Source organism: Rhea americana, unplaced genomic scaffold (genome assembly GCF_003343005.1).
Source record: "Rhea americana isolate MKP2758 unplaced genomic scaffold, rheAme1 scaffold_53, whole genome shotgun sequence".
Classification (NCBI taxonomy): domain Eukaryota; kingdom Metazoa; phylum Chordata; class Aves; order Rheiformes; family Rheidae; genus Rhea; species Rhea americana.
In genome coordinates this window covers 3,814,196-3,830,549 of record NW_028186679.1, presented here as the reverse complement: position 1 = coordinate 3,830,549, position 16,354 = coordinate 3,814,196, and the positions used below count along the sequence as shown (strand labels likewise).

General features: G+C 37.5%; 1 protein-coding gene across 5 annotated transcripts in view; it reads left to right on the top strand.

The window, feature by feature from the left end:
• The window catches only part of MLLT10 (MLLT10 histone lysine methyltransferase DOT1L cofactor), a 138,740-nt gene that overhangs the window by 10,820 nt on the left and 111,566 nt on the right, over positions 1–16,354 (top strand). For 2 of the 5 annotated variants that reach the window (XM_085318347.1, XM_085318348.1), the window contains exons 1-2: positions 115–686; positions 4,423–4,502. In XM_085318347.1, coding sequence (XP_085174473.1) covers positions 518–686; positions 4,423–4,502 — 249 coding nt within the window. In that variant the 5' untranslated portion in view covers positions 115–517. Of the gene's footprint in view, positions 1–113; positions 687–4,422; positions 4,503–16,354 lie in introns of those variants that run through there. The other 3 variants (XM_085318345.1, XM_085318349.1, XM_085318350.1) reach the window with 3 other exon arrangements.

The following is a 16,354-nucleotide window of genomic DNA, read 5'->3' as shown; positions in this document are numbered from 1 at the left end:
CGCGCTCTCACGCGGGAGGGGGGCGAGGCGAGGGCGGGCGGGCGGTCCTGCGGGGCGCCGCTCGCGCACGCTCTCTCGGCGCGGCCGTTGGAGCCGTTGGGGGGCGGGGGGAGCGCGAACGGCTCACGCGCCGCGGGCGGCTGGTGAACCATCGCGAGGAGGCCCAGGCCGCGGCCTTGCCTGCAGGGGCGCGCAGTGCGCCTGCGCGCCGGCCCCGCTCCGCTCCGCCGCCTGCCTGCCTGCCTGCCTGCCTGCTGCGGGGTGCCCTCCTCACTGTACTGCCGCCGGGCTGCCCCCCTGTGCTGGCGTGACTGACACAGCCTGGCCGGTTGGTCGGGCGGGGGCGAGAAGAGACTCTCAGTCAGCCGTCATGGGCCCTAGATCATTGCCGTGGCGGCGGTGGCGGCGGCGGCGGCTGAGTGACTGAGGGGAGACACCGCCGGGGGAGGGGGCAGGCAGAGGATAGAGTGTGTGTGCGCGCGTGTGTGTTGTTGACGACGGTGTTTTTAACCCTTAGATGGTCTCTAGCGAGCCGCTGCTGCTGCCTGTGTCACTGGAGGGCGAGTTCTCCAATAGCATGAAGGAGATGATCGGCGGCTGCTGCGTGTGCTCCGACGAGAGGGGCTGGGCCGAGAACCCGCTCGTCTACTGCGACGGGCACGGCTGCAATGTCGCAGTGCATCAAGGTGAGTAGGCGAGCGAGTGCCAGGTCGCCTGGCCCGGCCTCCAGCCTCGCTACTTCCTTCCTGGTGTTCCCTCTCCCCTTCTCTTGCGCCTGTTTCCTCTCCCTCTTCCCCCCGCCCCGAACGGAGCTCCTGCTTGTTATCTCCCCGTGTCTGCTGCCATGCGCTTTCTGGTTTGGCCCGTCCTGTCATCCTGTAGCCTTCCAGTCTGTCTGTCCTTTCCCCTATGCGAGACTTCTTGTATCATGACTATTAGAAGGAGACCCCCCCTTATCTTTTGGTCTTTTTTTSTCCTCCTCTTTCTCCTCTTTTCATTTTGTATATTTATCTTCCCAATCTGTCTTTGCATCCTGTTAACAATTTCAGCTGTACCGGTCCAAAGCCAAGGTAAAACTCCATTCCTTCTTTCCATAACTTATTAATCTCTATTCTGGCAGTTACTGCTTTGTTTCTTTCTTCCTATGCTCAGTCCCTGCTGCCTTTCGCAAACCTATTTCACCCAAAATAATAATAATTAAAAAAAAACTATTTGAGGGGCAGACTGAAAACAAGGAAAGTTTTTAGAAACGGGATACAGCAGTATGTAAGAAAGACTTAGCTGTCATGTGATTTCTTCCTCCGCCTGCCTTTCCTTGAATGTCATTTGGCTGATGTTGCCTGTTAGATGAAGAGACTTCCTGTTGTGGTTCTGCAGGGGGAGGGTGCTAGCCTTAATGGCTGGTGCTGGATTTGTTTGGATTAGTGGAAGCTGTTTGGTTGGTTTCCAGCTCAGCTCAGGAGCTGGCATGTTCTGTGTATGTGTGATTGTTTTGTTTCTGTCAGTGGGTTGACCCTTCTTTTGAGAGCAAAGGGAGAGACTGGATTCTGCTGTTTATATTAAAAAAAAAAAAAAAAGGAAGTTATGATGGCTTTTGCTTTAAATGGGTAGCAGAAATAAGGAGTAACATGGTACTGTCTTTGCATCAACTCCCAATCAGGTGAATTCAGTAGATGGTGAACAAATTGGAGGAGAGACAAAGATAAAATCCTAAATCCAGTTAGTTAGCCTGGATAGCTAGCATATGTGAAAACAGTGCTGACATGTCTCGTGCTCAGTTTAATAATATATGACTTGTGTTGAAGATAACACAGTATAAAGACCATTTACTTTAGGTATATGTTCCTTTATAAACTGGCAAGAAATAATTAGGAATTAGTCACAACTTAAGGAGATCTGCAAAAAAATCAATTATTCCTATTAATGTCAGATTGAAGTCAGAGAGAACAGGGTATATGAAATTAGTCTGGTTATGAATCAGTTGGTATTCTGCTGTCTTAACAGCAAAGTATTGTTAACCAGTAAGCTAACTCTTTGCTTTTGTGAATTTTGGAATATTGACACCCCTCCCCCAGTATGAATACTTTCAGAAATCCTACCTATACTAATATTATTCTTGTATTATCTTGGGCATCTTTATTTGTGTCTAGAGCCCCACTAATAGTATCTGTGAGAGAATTCTGTGAGCGAATTTGGTGTTCTAACACTCCAGTACCCATGGAGCTGAAGTGTGGTACAACAAAGGTGAAGTGATGGACAACGAAAGCCTGTTTTAGGAAGTGCTTCTCATGTAGGAAGAGACTTCAGTAAATTGGGTACAAGCGTATTGTTCTTCTTTTTTTAAATGCAGGTCCAAATCTGGATTTGAGTCTGAAAGTAAGTGTGCAAAATACTGCTTCTTCTGCAGCTAGGTGCTGTGGTAGAGGTTTGGAGAAAGAAAGAACTGTATTTCTTGATTTACTGTATCATTAATGTGCTACACATTGAATCTGATGTGTCACATTAATGTGATAGAGGAGGCATGTCCACTTTAAAATTTCTTTCCATAGGGTGATTAAAATGGGTAGTCCTTGTGATCAAAACTGGTAGTTTTCCTTTGGAATCCAGGCATGAGTATTACTCATGAGACTTTCTGAACTGCAGTAATTTTTTTAATTGGTTCAGAAGAATCTTCTCTTCAAAATTGAGCCATTGGCAAGTTGTGGAGGACAAAATCTCTTTGTGTGTTTAGAGCTTCATATAGTAGTAGAAGTATAAACCTAAGGAAGGCATGGAATATAGAGAATATTGCAGCATGTCAGAGTGCAAACCTGTGGTGGTTTTTCTTTTTTTAGGCTCCAGATATATCTGCAGATGTAACAGAGTGTAAAAACTTCACTTGAACTTTGTGCCCTTGCCCAACTTGTGTTGCTTGGATCTAATTGCCAACCCTGTCTCTTGAGTTGAGGTCTATAATTAGGTTCTTACTCTGCACCGTCTCTTGCTAATTTAAATGTGTGATTGCACATTCAGAGCCCCCCACTTAATCTCTAAAAAGGAATTCGAAGTCCCCCCCATCTGTACTTAATATAAATGCAACTAAAWCAAGATGTTTTCTTTAATGTTAAAAGAACTTTATTGTACAGTAAAAAGAAGTTATCAAGATAGTTTGGTCTGTCAGTACTTGAATAGTGTATTTGAAATCTGACAACTGATCTTAGAATGACTATATTTATGCATCTAATAGGAAATAATTTAGTTGACTTTTCTTTGTAGAAGGAAAGGTGTATTAGCCAGATGTGTTATATGACACAATACTATTCCTACAGCATTACTTCCTCCTCCTCCTTCCCTTCCCCTTCCCCCCTCGCCTTCAGGCTAACATAAACCAGTTACTAGTGGATACTAATTCCATCTTTGCTTTTTCTCTTAACTGCTGATTTATCAGCTCTCTCTTTCTTTTTCTTTCTTTCTTTTTTTAAGGGTTAGTAACACAGTTAAACCAGCAATTCTATATAAAGAAAATACAATAAGGTAATTGAGATTAAAAGTACAATAACAGATTCAAGCTATATTTTTGAGGAAAAAACTTTGACTTCCTTGTAGGTATTAGTCATAAAACTTACGCAGATATTTGAATAAACTCACTACTTGTATTCTTGTAGCTTTATGCATCAACAGTTCTTAGTTTTGATCCATGCATACCAAACATGAACTTTAAAAACTCTTTCTGTGGAATTTCCTTTCAAACCTCTTTTTTATTATATCCTATAAAAACACAGGTAACAGTCTTGCAGAGAAAACTGCATATCTCAAATTCTCTTTTGTAAGAATTTATTTTTTTTAGGCTGGATATTGTTCACTCTGACCCTAGCGGCGATGCTCCATTTAGGTCATATTTGCAGCTCTATGTGAATTTTTAGAAGAGAAAAACAAACTTTCAAACTTTGTCCAGTTTCTTATTGCCTATTTAAGATCAGTTATGTTACTCAAAAAGTGTAGGAAAACTTGATTGAAATCAAGTATATGAATGTATTAYGAGAAACTGAGATTTGTTAATTCCTTTTAGTTTTCTCTTAAAAGCACTTAACAACAAACGACAGATGTTTGTTATTGTAAAGCTGTTTTACACATTATGCTAGTAAATAAATAGCAAAGCAGATTGTATATCAAACATCTGCTGCTTTTGAATGATTATATTACTTCTCAAGGTCATCGGTCTTTTTATTTACTCATAATGAATATATATATTTTTAAGTGGAAGTGTGTTGTACTTTATTTCTGGTGGCATTTTGGTAGGATTTCATGTACAGTGTATAGATGTCAACTTACTTGGGTAAAATGATTTGAGATCTACAATATGAATGTTATAGAAGAGCTTAGTATTAGTTATACTGTAGCGCTGCTTATATTTGCTGAAATATTTTATCTTGTTCAAAACAGCTTGCTATGGAATTGTTCAAGTACCCACTGGACCTTGGTTTTGCAGGAAGTGTGAATCTCAGGAAAGAGCAGCCAGAGTGGTATGTGCTTTGTTTATTAAGTAATGCAATTTGAAATGCTTGTGTGGATAATATTTACCCAAATATCTCAGTAATTGTAGAAAATATCTTAGCTTTCTGTTATTATTACGTCTAAGCACGATTCAGAAAGATGTTTTTTGTGTTTTAAGTGGAAATACCTCAACTGTCTCTAAGTATGCTGACAAATTCTGATATTTATTACACCATTTGTCGAAGAGTATTTTCTTATCTGTGGTGTGGGCTGTGTGTAATATTGTCTGATACTTGTATAGTTAAAGATGKGAAGAAAATAGATTCTGCATCCAGTTTCCTTTTACAGTAACTTTAGAGTGTGAGTTGAAAACTTCAATTTAGTAATGCTTAATTGCCACTATTCTTAATTTGGGGATCTAATGCTTAGAGTTGACTGTTGTCATATATAATATTTCTGGTCAAAGAAACATTTTTATCTGCCTTTTAAACATCTTTTTATGATAAAATAATGGAGATAACTTCATAACAAAAACTCGTTTCTTTCTGTTTACATGCAGCTTAACTGTTTTCTTTCTTGTCAGATTTGTCTGTTAGATCAAGCTGCTTAATGGAAATCACTTTTCAGAAAAAGAGAAATACTTATCCTTAGTTGGCATTTTTTGTTGGCCTTTCAGCAGATGATAAAGATGAATATTTAGAAAGACTAGCTGTTCATTTACCCCTGAAAATGATTAAAAGAGAAGGTTGTACAGTATTTTATGGCAGTGTAAACTACTTTTAACTTTTGTAGCCTTTCCAGCAAATCTTTAGTTATTGTCTGTGACAGGTGAAGAGTTTACGTGAGCTGTTTGCTATATGTTTTTTTCCTTTTTTAATGTAAAGTACTGTAAAAATGGTAGAGTGACTTACCAGAGTGTGAGTTTTTGACGTACGACTGAAGAATTTTATTTCTCTAACTTCTTCTGACTTGCCATTAATGCTTTCATAATGCCCTGGTAACCTAGTCTTTCATAGTCCTTCCAAAGCTGTTCTGTCAATGGAAGCAAGAGCAAATTGAAAATAATCTGCTCTCCAAACATTYGTCAACAGAAAATCAGAAATACTACTGTTTCTAAAGAAAAGGCTATTTCTTTGTTAGCTGAAAACTTTTCTTGGGAAGAGCATCAGCTATGTAAAGTTTTAAGAATAGCTGCTTTTTATATATGAAATTCAGTAAGATTTTTTTTTTTWAAGGCTTGAATGATCTGTAAGATAGGAAAGGGAAAAATAATAGAGGGAAAATTGAGAGGCAGTTGAAAAGAGAGTTTTTCTTGTTTGTTTGTTTGTTTTTTGAGTGTGGTAGGGGATTCTAATCAGAATTTAGTGTGCAATTATTCCTGGCTTCTACTGACACAGGGAATGAAGGAGGACTGTACTGAATTCTAAAATAAACAGTATCTCAATGCTTCTGATAATTTCTTGAGTTTGTCAAAGAGAATAGTTCTGACAGACATTGTTCTGCGTTTCTTGGCTGTTTGTAGTTGTTAGCAAGGAATAGTGATAAATGTAATTGACTTTTCTGTCCATGGTATTTTGTCTTCATTTCTGCCTAACAAGGGGTCTGTTCATGGTTCACTTCAAGCTGATTGGTAATCTGGTTAAAGAATCTTTACCCAAGTGAAATTGTTCTAAGTTCATGTGTGGTAGAACTGGTTGACAACAGCTGAAGTTCTAACAACTATGTTAGTGAGTTAGAAATACAGTAGCTGCCTGTGAGGTGTTTTGTGAGGTGTTAACGTTTAGAAAGTGGCCTGAACCTGACTTTAGTACAGAAAACTGGAACTTAATTGTAACAAGTTTATCAGACACTGAAGTTTTATCACATTTGCTTGTGAAAGCAAACTTCCTAATCATCCCTACAGGAGACTGAAGCTTAGTTCTTCTGATGGCATTTCTGTCTAGAAATAAAACCAGAATTAAATTAATTAGTTATATTCAATGTGCCTCTTTTTCTTTTGTTTTTTTTTCTTTTTTTTGAAAAAGATGAGAATTTTTCACATGTGGCAAGTTTTTCCCTGCTGATGATCTCCGTACACACACACACACACACACACACACACACACACAAAGCTGCAGTTAGTGCTTACTGGGCAAATAAATCTATTCTGAGAGCAGAGTTAATTGTTCATGCTTAAATTATTTCTGCTTTAACAACTGAAAGCAATAGACTAACTTGGGAGTATGTAAGTCTTGTAGGTGGGCCACTGAACAACTTCACTTAACAGCAGGTCAGAGCAGTTGGCTTCCCACACACTTTCACTTGTTGACACTGATGTCCGCTGTGTCTCTTTTCTTTTGTATGCTGTCACTAAGCTGTTGTATACCGCTTGTCTGTGAGAGCAGGGGCTGATCAGTCAGCCAAGCAAGCTTCTTGGCTGGCTGATACTTGTCTTTGGACAGTGGGATAGTAACCAGTATCTCGGGTTTTGAATAATCAGCTACTAGTTGGAAAGCACAGTTCCATGTCTCACAAGCCATCCTCTATCTTGGCTCTCACGGGTCATATTTTTGTGTATGTGTAAACAACTGAGATTTACAAACTTGAACTGTTTTTTGTTTGGACAGATGGAGGTGTCTGGTAATTGTTTTATTTACTCATAATTATGTCTATGTAGTACATAAGAAATATAAGGATGGGATTCCAATTTGCACTTTTTGCAATTACTCTGCAAGTTTTTTTGATATTGCTTGAAAAGTTTTTAATTTTCTGTAAATCAGCTAATTTATTTTAGCTGGTGTGTGGTGAGCATGGAACAGGAATCTCTTCAATATGKTTGGGCAGCAACTGCTCTCAGTTTTGCCTCTGTCAGCACTGGCTGCTATAACTCTGCATGTAACCTTTTGATGTCTGCAGATGTACTTAAATTTCAGACTCAAAGAGATAAGCAGGGCACATGTGTGTTAATGTAAGAAAAATGCTATTAAGATTTGTGTGAAGGTGTGTCCATATGGAGTGATATGTAAGGGGTAGCATCCTGGCTTGGGAAGCTGAAAGGTGTGTGTGTGTTGTCCGGGGGCTGACAGTTGCTGCCATATCCAAAGAGTGCCTTGAGAACCTAAGTTTGAGAATTGTGGCAGCACTACTGTTGTTCAAAAAGACTTTTTYGCCATCAACCTACTATGTGCCAAACCTCTTTCTAGATGATTTTGTAATAAGAATGATTTTAACTATAGCATGCAGTGGGGAGCACGGTGGCACTGTGTTTTGCGTTTTACTGCAGTCTACTCTTCCTTATGCTTATGATAAAGAGGAGTTGGAATAATTCATGTGGTAGAAATAGGCAGTACAGAGCCAGCCAACATTAACATTTGCACGAACAGTTCGCTTGTGTCCATCCAGGCTTGTTAGCTACGCATAGGTACTGATCCTTAGGATTTCACAGAGAGCAGATCTCTCAACTGAACTTTAGTGCAATAAATTCCAGGAAGCTTTATTAGCTCAAGCACAGCTCAACTTGTAGCTGTGAGGTCAGCCTGCTTGTAGCTCTACAACTGAATTAATAAACTATTTATATGGATTCMCTGGAGTATATGTGTTATAAGTGTGTCATTGGCTCTGGAAGAATCAGTTTTACTTGGCTGATAATAATTTGCCTGTTCTAACTTTATGAAGATGGTAGTTTCTCTACTTGATGTGTTTGTATAGTCTTTTTTTTGATGGGAAGTCTTATGAAGGTAGGTGCAGCGCTGGCTCTCAACTAAATCTGTGTAGTCACTACAGCTGGCCTAAATAAACCACCTAGACTTTAGCCTTGAGGAATTTATTGAAGGGCTGTGACTCCATGTGGAGCTAGCCATGTAGGATTTGAGCTAGTGTTCATCTGGATCTCAGCTGAATCTAGAATTACTGTGGTCTCTGCACTTGCACATATATATATATGTGTGTATCTATCTCAACGAGGAGACAGAAAAACCATCTCTGCAGTGTCGGTTTAGATCATACAATGCTTGCGAGTTAGGATTCTGGGCTGCAGAAAGGCAGCTATACTGGCTGCCTCCAAAGCCAGTTCAGATATGTTATGTTCTCACAGAGATAGGTTCCTGCTAGTAATCCTGCCGGACCCGAGTTGTTTCTGCATCTGCTGCACAGATGATCCACAGTCTGAACACTTCAGGACAGATTTTTTTATTATTTTTATTTATTTATTTATTTATTTTAGTCTATAATACACCAAGAGTTGTGGTTCTCTTTCTCTCCAAGAGTAATTTTCTCAAGCTTTCATTATATATATCCTACAAGTTTGTTGTTATAGGGTTGCTCATAAGAATTGTATCCTTAGTTAACTCTCCCCTTACCAAAAGTATTTATATAGTATAAACTTGGTCTACAGAAGAGGAGACAATGCAGGAGGTAGGAATGCAGACTACGTATTGTGCAGATAGGTTTGTCATCAGAGTTCTCACAGTTCTGCCTCGACAGGCTGTGCTTGTGTTTAGAATTGTTTTTGGTGTGGATATTACACCTGTATCTGTGAACTATAATGAAGTTTATTAATTATGGTCACAATAGAGGTGAACTATAACTTAATTTTAGGAAAAAGAGCAGCAAGTTGTTGTTTTTCTGCTTTTTCTTTTTTTCCTTCAATTTATAATACTGACCACCAAATAATTTCAGGATTAGTACTTACTGTATCTTCTCTTTGAAGGTGTCTCTTCAAATAATTCTTACTGCAACTTTGAAATGAATGCTTGTTTGTATATATCCATATATATATATATATATATATATATATATTGGTGTTAAAGAAATATTTTTACAACTACAACTAATGTTAAGATTGCTATAACAAGCAATGGAAAAGTTACTTTATTTTTCAGCATACAACAGAAAAATAGACCCAAGTGCTTTTGTTGTTTTTGTGTTTTTTTTTACACAGCAGTAGAATAGGAAGCTTGTAAATAAGAGAAGRGAAAGAAACTAAAATACAAATTACTAGAAGATTTTTATAAATATGTGAAACTATATTTATTAATAATGAGCTCTGTAAAAAAACAAAGCCCAATCCTGTCTCCTATGAATGACTACACAGCTGGGAGGCAATGAATATTTTTTTTTCATATCTGGTTAACATATCTAGTTAACTAGAGTAAAATGGCTATCTGAAGATGCTTAGGCTTAGCATGTGAAATTTCTACTTTTAGTCTAAAACATTACAGGTTGAGTGTGCATTTCTTGCCCATTAGATAGGTGGATGATTGTTGCTTAGTTTGTATTCCCTGAGCAGGAGAAAGTAATTTTTCCCATTTAAATTCCTTTCTGATAAGTAATGACTACAAACCACTAAGTTTGTTGCACTGTGACTCTGAAACATGACAGAATTACTTGCTGCCAGGTAATGTTTGGTCATCAGTATCGGTAGTACAAATGGTAGAGGGTGTTTCAAAAGCAGAATACAGTTTCTGTGCATTTTCCATTCTAACTGGTGACCTGAATCTTGATGCACTGCCTTGTGTGCTCTGCATATCAAAATGAGAGTATTAATGCTGTTCCTGATTGTACTGCCTCTGTGCTTTTCTTTTCTTGTGCTACATTCTTTCTTACTTGTGTGTATACTTGGTACTTGGTTCTTAAAATGTACAGCTGAGTTCCTAAGTTTATTTGGAGCATTGTCTTCCAACATAAAGTCTGTTTTTTTTGTTTGTTTTTTTAACAGTTTTGCTTAGTTACAGTTTACCTACATGTACACCTTATTTGCATAATAGAGTATATTTACATTATGCTAAATCTGGATACATAGAACATTCAGACTTTAAAACATAGCATAAAATAATCCCATCAGTGAAGTACTACTTGATCAAATTTTTTTTTAACACAAGTATCAATTTACCAGGTACCTTTGGTAGATGCTCTAAATATTCTGTAGCAAGATTATTAACCAAAATAAGTTGATCCTAGAGCAAAATATCTTCGACTGTGGAAACTGCTTAATTCTTACACAGAAATGTTTTGGGAGTTAGTTTCGTTTACTAAACTGTTCAAACACAGGCATAAATAGTCTCTAAAATAAGCAAAGCTCCTCAAATGCAAGGGACCTTAAGAGTGCATGCTAGCATTTAATGTTATACCTAGAAATTTTTAGGGTACAATTGTAATATGTTCCAGGCAAATACTAGAGTCAGTATCATACTGTTGGCCTCATGACAAAAGCTTGGGTGGCTGGTTGGAAATCCAGCCAAACATGACACACATTTCTCATAGCCTTCTGACACTTTTCCTTCAAGTTGAATGTATGAATCTTAAAGTTTAATTGTTCTGTGTTTGTCATATGGATTTCTACAACATCTGACAAGACTTGCTGGTTTCACATATGTAGTGGGAAATTTATGACTTTGACTTCTGAAGTTGAAGGAACCAGATTTTGATGCATGCCTCTCATACATTTTATGAGAGCTGTATGTCATCATAATGTTCAGTTGTATTCTGTTATCTCTCTTCTAGTTACTTTAGGTGTGTTGAGAAAAAGGATGACTAAATGTCACCTGTAGTGCATACTGACTGGATGGTCTTGGAGGAAAAAAAAAAAAAAAGAAAGCAAGCTGATTTGCATGTTGAGTGACTCTGATGATCTTGTCATGTTCTGTAAATTTATTATCTGTAGATATTTTTGACAGAGCTAACTGAATCTGCATATATTTTTGTTTGATTTTTTGATAAAGAGAACTAGTTTGAGTCTCTAATTTATCGAGGTATAAAACCCGAAATGCTTCAGGTACTCTGTCTGTTTTTCTTCTACCTGTCAAGTGTCTGTTTCAAAAAAAGTTCTGTGCTTCTCCTGAGACAAATGACTGAATAGAGATGGGGCAGAGATTTGGCAAATTTGTCAGCATCAAGAAATGATTATTTGAAGATGGAGATGACTTAATTTCTGAAGTTGTCAAGTTGCAGAACATAGCACTTACTAAGAGAAGTACTGACAGTATGCGTTCGTTTGCTCTATTAGTGGTGTCAGCCACTTGGGTATTCTTGAATGCTTTCCTCACAGTGGCAGTGGATCTTATGATTGTTTCTTCACTGTGGCTTATAGCTGCTGGAGTCTTGTATGAATCATAGGTTAGAAACACTGGAACATCGATTGTTCTAGTTTGCTTCTTCTCAGATGTCTGTGTTAAAAATTTGAGTAGTTGTCTAGCTACTTGCTGACTTTATTGTTTCAAATATTTCTATACCTGCAAGCTTTTATTTATAGAGCTATTTAGATCAAAAAACAGAAGATGGGTATTTTGTGGGTTTACAAGTAAAGTATTAATTCTCAAATACTGCAGATTGAGACCACTGAGAAGATACCTTGCTATATAGTTATAGTTGAGGAATGAATTACTAAGAAAATGTGTGTTGAGTTGCGCAGACAGCAGCCTCTTTGGTATCTGGCCATGTATTCTCATGGCGGCTTTTGGAAAAGAGGTTATATAGTTTATCTTGTTTGCGCTACTGAGTGAATGAAAAGTGAAGTTTTGACTCCAGTAAGTGTCCTAAGGCAGGAGTTTCAAAAAACAAAAAATAAAGTGGAAGGAGAGATTTGAAAATACCTTATCTGATTTAAGGAAAAGTCATCAAAGAAAAGATAAGTAAAACATTAGAGTTAAAAGGGTTGGATATGAATATGTAGTTTGAGTTTGGTAGGAGTAGAGGTTCAGTAATTTCAGCAGGATCTAGGAATGCTTGTTAGTTTTATTGACTTTATGGAGGCTTCAAGGCCTGCAAGAATGATCTTTGGTTAGTCTTTGTATGTTGGCAATATCAGTTTTGCTTCATAGAAGATAGTTAAGGAGTAAAAGGAAAAACGAAATGTCACTGGGTTCTAAGGGTAAGTTATTGTCAGCAGATGTAGACATGGTCAGACTGGTACACATCCTGTTGCAGAGTCTGTTTTTGTACTAACTGCTTGTGAATTCTCAATCTGTGAATAGAATATATGCCAAGATCTAAACTTCCACTATACTTGTTCACCCCACTCTGCAAACGTGTGAGGTTTTCCTTATCTGATTACCTGATCTTGGGGAACAAATTCTTCATAGACTCATCAGGCATGTGTCCTTCTGTTAGATACCCCTTGATTAGCTGAATTGGCTTTCGGGTAAGTGTAATCTAGCTGTGTGTTGTCGGGTAGTTGCTACAATTTTGTGTATGTCTATCTGTCTTCAGAGTATGGTATCTGTTTATGGTAAGAGCTGAGTTTACATTGATTTGGTAACATACTTGCTGGAATCTACCACAGTCAGAACACTGAAATAATCCTAATTTTTCCCAGGTTTAGGGAGGTAAGAAAGAAGAAGAAGAAAGAAATATTCTTATTTTCAGTGTTTTCATTCCAATGTATACGTGTTATTCCCCCTCTCCACAAAATACTTAAAAAGAAGCTGCCCAAAGCACTGGGGGAAAGAGAAGATGTAGAAAAGTAAAGCATAAAAGGAAAATGAGGACACTTAAGATTTCCTCTGTTTGGAGATGATAGGATACTTGCCCCATATCTTTTGGGGGAGAAGGAAAATAAAAAGCAAAAAACTTCTGTTTTAGAAGTTAATGTTGATTTTTTTTTTTTTTTWAAAAAAAGGAATGAAAGATTTCAACCAGTTACAGATAGATTGTGTTACTTAAGTGCAGTGTTGGCATAACTGAATTTTCAGACATATTTTATTATCAGCTTTGTATGCATAGTTATTTTCTAGATTATAAATTGGTTTTGCGGGTGTGTTTTTTTTCTTTTTTTTAATTTTTACATTTTGGCTATGTTCTTGCCATTATTAAACTGGTATATACTAATTGCAGTAACTACTTATATGAATGTTTTCACTCTTCTGAGCCAGTTTTTTAACCTATATTAACTTATTTTCTGATTTCTGAAGTAATAGTGTCTAATGCTATCTAGCATATTCATCTTAGAACTGGTACAGAGTATCAGAGGTGATTTTTTTGGGTATGTTTTCTGCTCATGGAGTGAGATGAAATGGGATGAAATATTGCACAAATGAAGCTACAGCACAGAATTTAGCAGGTGAGTATCTGAATATAAGCAGCTGTGCTAAAAGCTTTCAGAATATACTGATGGGTGGAAAGCAAAGTTGATAAAAACATCTGGGGCTGCCAGGTAGCAAGCCATAGATTCGAAACTAACTTTCTGAAGAACTGCTTTGCTTACGTTCATAAATACAATCATGTGCTYTGGGAATACGTTGACTTAGTGCATTTTGATGTGTACAGAAAATTCCAACAGCATAGCATGCTTTTGAATAGATGTAGTTGGAAGCAAGTTCAGAAATGAAACAGMTAAATAAGTGGTTTGTCACTCATTCTCTTTCCTCCTAGGTTCACTTTTAATAGTCATGAGTGAGATGGAGTGTATGAGTTTTTTTTTTCACACAAAAACATGAACTAAAACTTGCAACGAAAATAAATGGATTTAAACACTCTRCTGAATGACTAGTGATTAATATGAGCAGCAGATTAATTTTTTTTGTATGTCAAGTTGTAATTCCTGTTGAAGAAAGGATTGATTGAGGTTTAGTGCCAGATTTCAAGAACTGTTACTGATTTTGTGTACCTTGCTATTCAGCAATATATTTCATAAGATATTTTATTTATAACTGAGTCATGCCTTCCAGTCTTTTAAATATTTCCTTTTAGTTAAATTCCACTTTGTTTGACATTGTGAAACAATATGAAACAGCAGATCTGTACTTTGGATGAGAACTATTCTGGAAGGATAGGTGTCATGCTGAGTACAGTACAGTTTGAGATGGGAAGTGAACTTGTAAACTAAACGGTTTGTATATGTGGCTTATGCCTATTTAAAAACTTGAAGTACATGAATGTCAGACATATTAAAACAAAAYATGGCTAGGACTGAGTCTAAGAAATGTGTCCATTTTTCCTGATGCTTGAGAAATCAATCAATTTTAATGTATTTTTTATTATTTTTTTTCCTGCCTTTCAGAAACAATTCCATTAAAATTTTAGAATCCTTAGAAAGATTCCATCAGCTGGAATTCCACAATCACTTATAGCCAACATAAATGATGACACTTCCTAACCAGAGTGGTTGTATCCTTGTCCAGCTCTGTGTCTGTGTCTATGTGCCTGTTACATTCTTTATCTGCCAGTAGTGTTCATGTGACCTTATGGAAAGATGGCTCAAAGAAGTGATCTGCCTGAAAACTAAAGTGCAAAAAAGGAAGGCAAGGGAGAAGTATTTTATTTTTAGCTCACTGATCAGGATTTCCATATGGTCAAATGAATGCCCTTCAGAAGGCAAGGGCAGCAGTAGAAAGTACACAGCAGGGGATGGCAAGTGATCTTCTTTTGGCAGTAGTCTGCAATTATRTTAGCTTAAAGTGAACCTGAATTAAAGTCAGCTGGAACTGCAGCCTAATTTCTCAGCTAACATTTAGGAACTGTGGTCTATTTAATCTGCTGTAGATCTTTTTGTGTTATTTAGGTTAATTAGTCATACTGAGACACATTGCTTCATTGCAATGCTGGGGATTCAATCCTGCAAGACTCTGCTTGGTTGAAAACCGGTATTTGGGTGAATAGTTCCATCGGCCTACCTTAGACCAAAATTCAGTGTTTAAAAAAAAAAAAAAAAAAAAGCATAAGTATCCTTATGGCCATTGTTTTCTTAAAACAAGATATGGTGTGTAATGGATATCTACAGAGTGAGACAGATCATGTTTTATGAAACTTACACCAAATCTACAGAACAAGGCTGTGTTCCTATTATTCATGGSTTTTCCTCTCTTTATCTTCCCTATCTAATGTAAGTCTCTATCTTAGTCTTTCTCTTAAAGATAAAAGTCTCTGTCTTGGTCTTTCTCTATCTGATTAAATCAATTTATATGTGCCATTCTTCTTTTTCCTACTTGAAAAAATTGCTGAAGTTAGGTTAACTAAAAAAGCYCCAGTCGTTAGATTTGTCAGATTCCCACAAAAACTCCAACAGGTCTGACTGTTTTGTCAGGAATGTGTACTGTTAGCTAGCCCTTATGTAGTGATGTTTAAGATATTTGTTAATAGCCAAAATGGAAAGGAATATTTATCTAAAATAAGGAGAGAAAACTGCATGCTGTGATACAGTGGAGCCAAATTGGACTGTAATGCAGTATTTCTTTTTTCTTTTCTTTTCTTTTCTTTTTTTTTAAGGCCTTTTTAAAGTTTTTTTTCTATTTTATTCTTCCCCTCTGGGAATTCTTTGTGCTCATTATCTCTAGTGGACGTCTCTTCGTATTTTACTGGTCTTCATTTCTTCTTGCTTATTTCCACTTTTCGATAATGAAAAAAAAATTGCTTTCTTTCTCCTTCTGCCAGGGCCTCCCATGCTTCTGACCACTTTAGGTCTCTGCTATATGGCTTTTTAAGGTTGAATCAACTGCCAAAGGACCCCTCAGGAGTCAGTGTTTTTTCTTCAGACTCAGCCAGTCTCAATTCATGTGGCTGCTAAGGTTATGGGTCAGTCTTTTTTCTCTTAAGTAACTTGCTACTTTTGTTGCTCTGAAGTGTGTTGTGACAGTCACTATCAGACTGTTCCAACTGCAGGTCTGTGAGGTTGGTTTCTCTCTTCTCCTCTCCAGGAGATCTTATAGTCCCAAGCAATYCTTGCTGAGAGTTCATCTGAATTCTCCTTGGATGGAAGCCAGATCCACGAACTCAGTCTGTTCGATCAAGAAGTTGTAAAAATAAGACGTCCCATGTTACGCGTTGTAAGGATAGGAAAGGAGGGAACAGCTGTCACTAGCTGCAATTTCAGTCTTCTTTCAGCCAGTAATGGCGCCTTTTTCATTCATTTTTCTTAGATCTAAGTCAACTGGCTCTATCTATGTGCTGTAATGTTTTGGGTGTTTTTTTT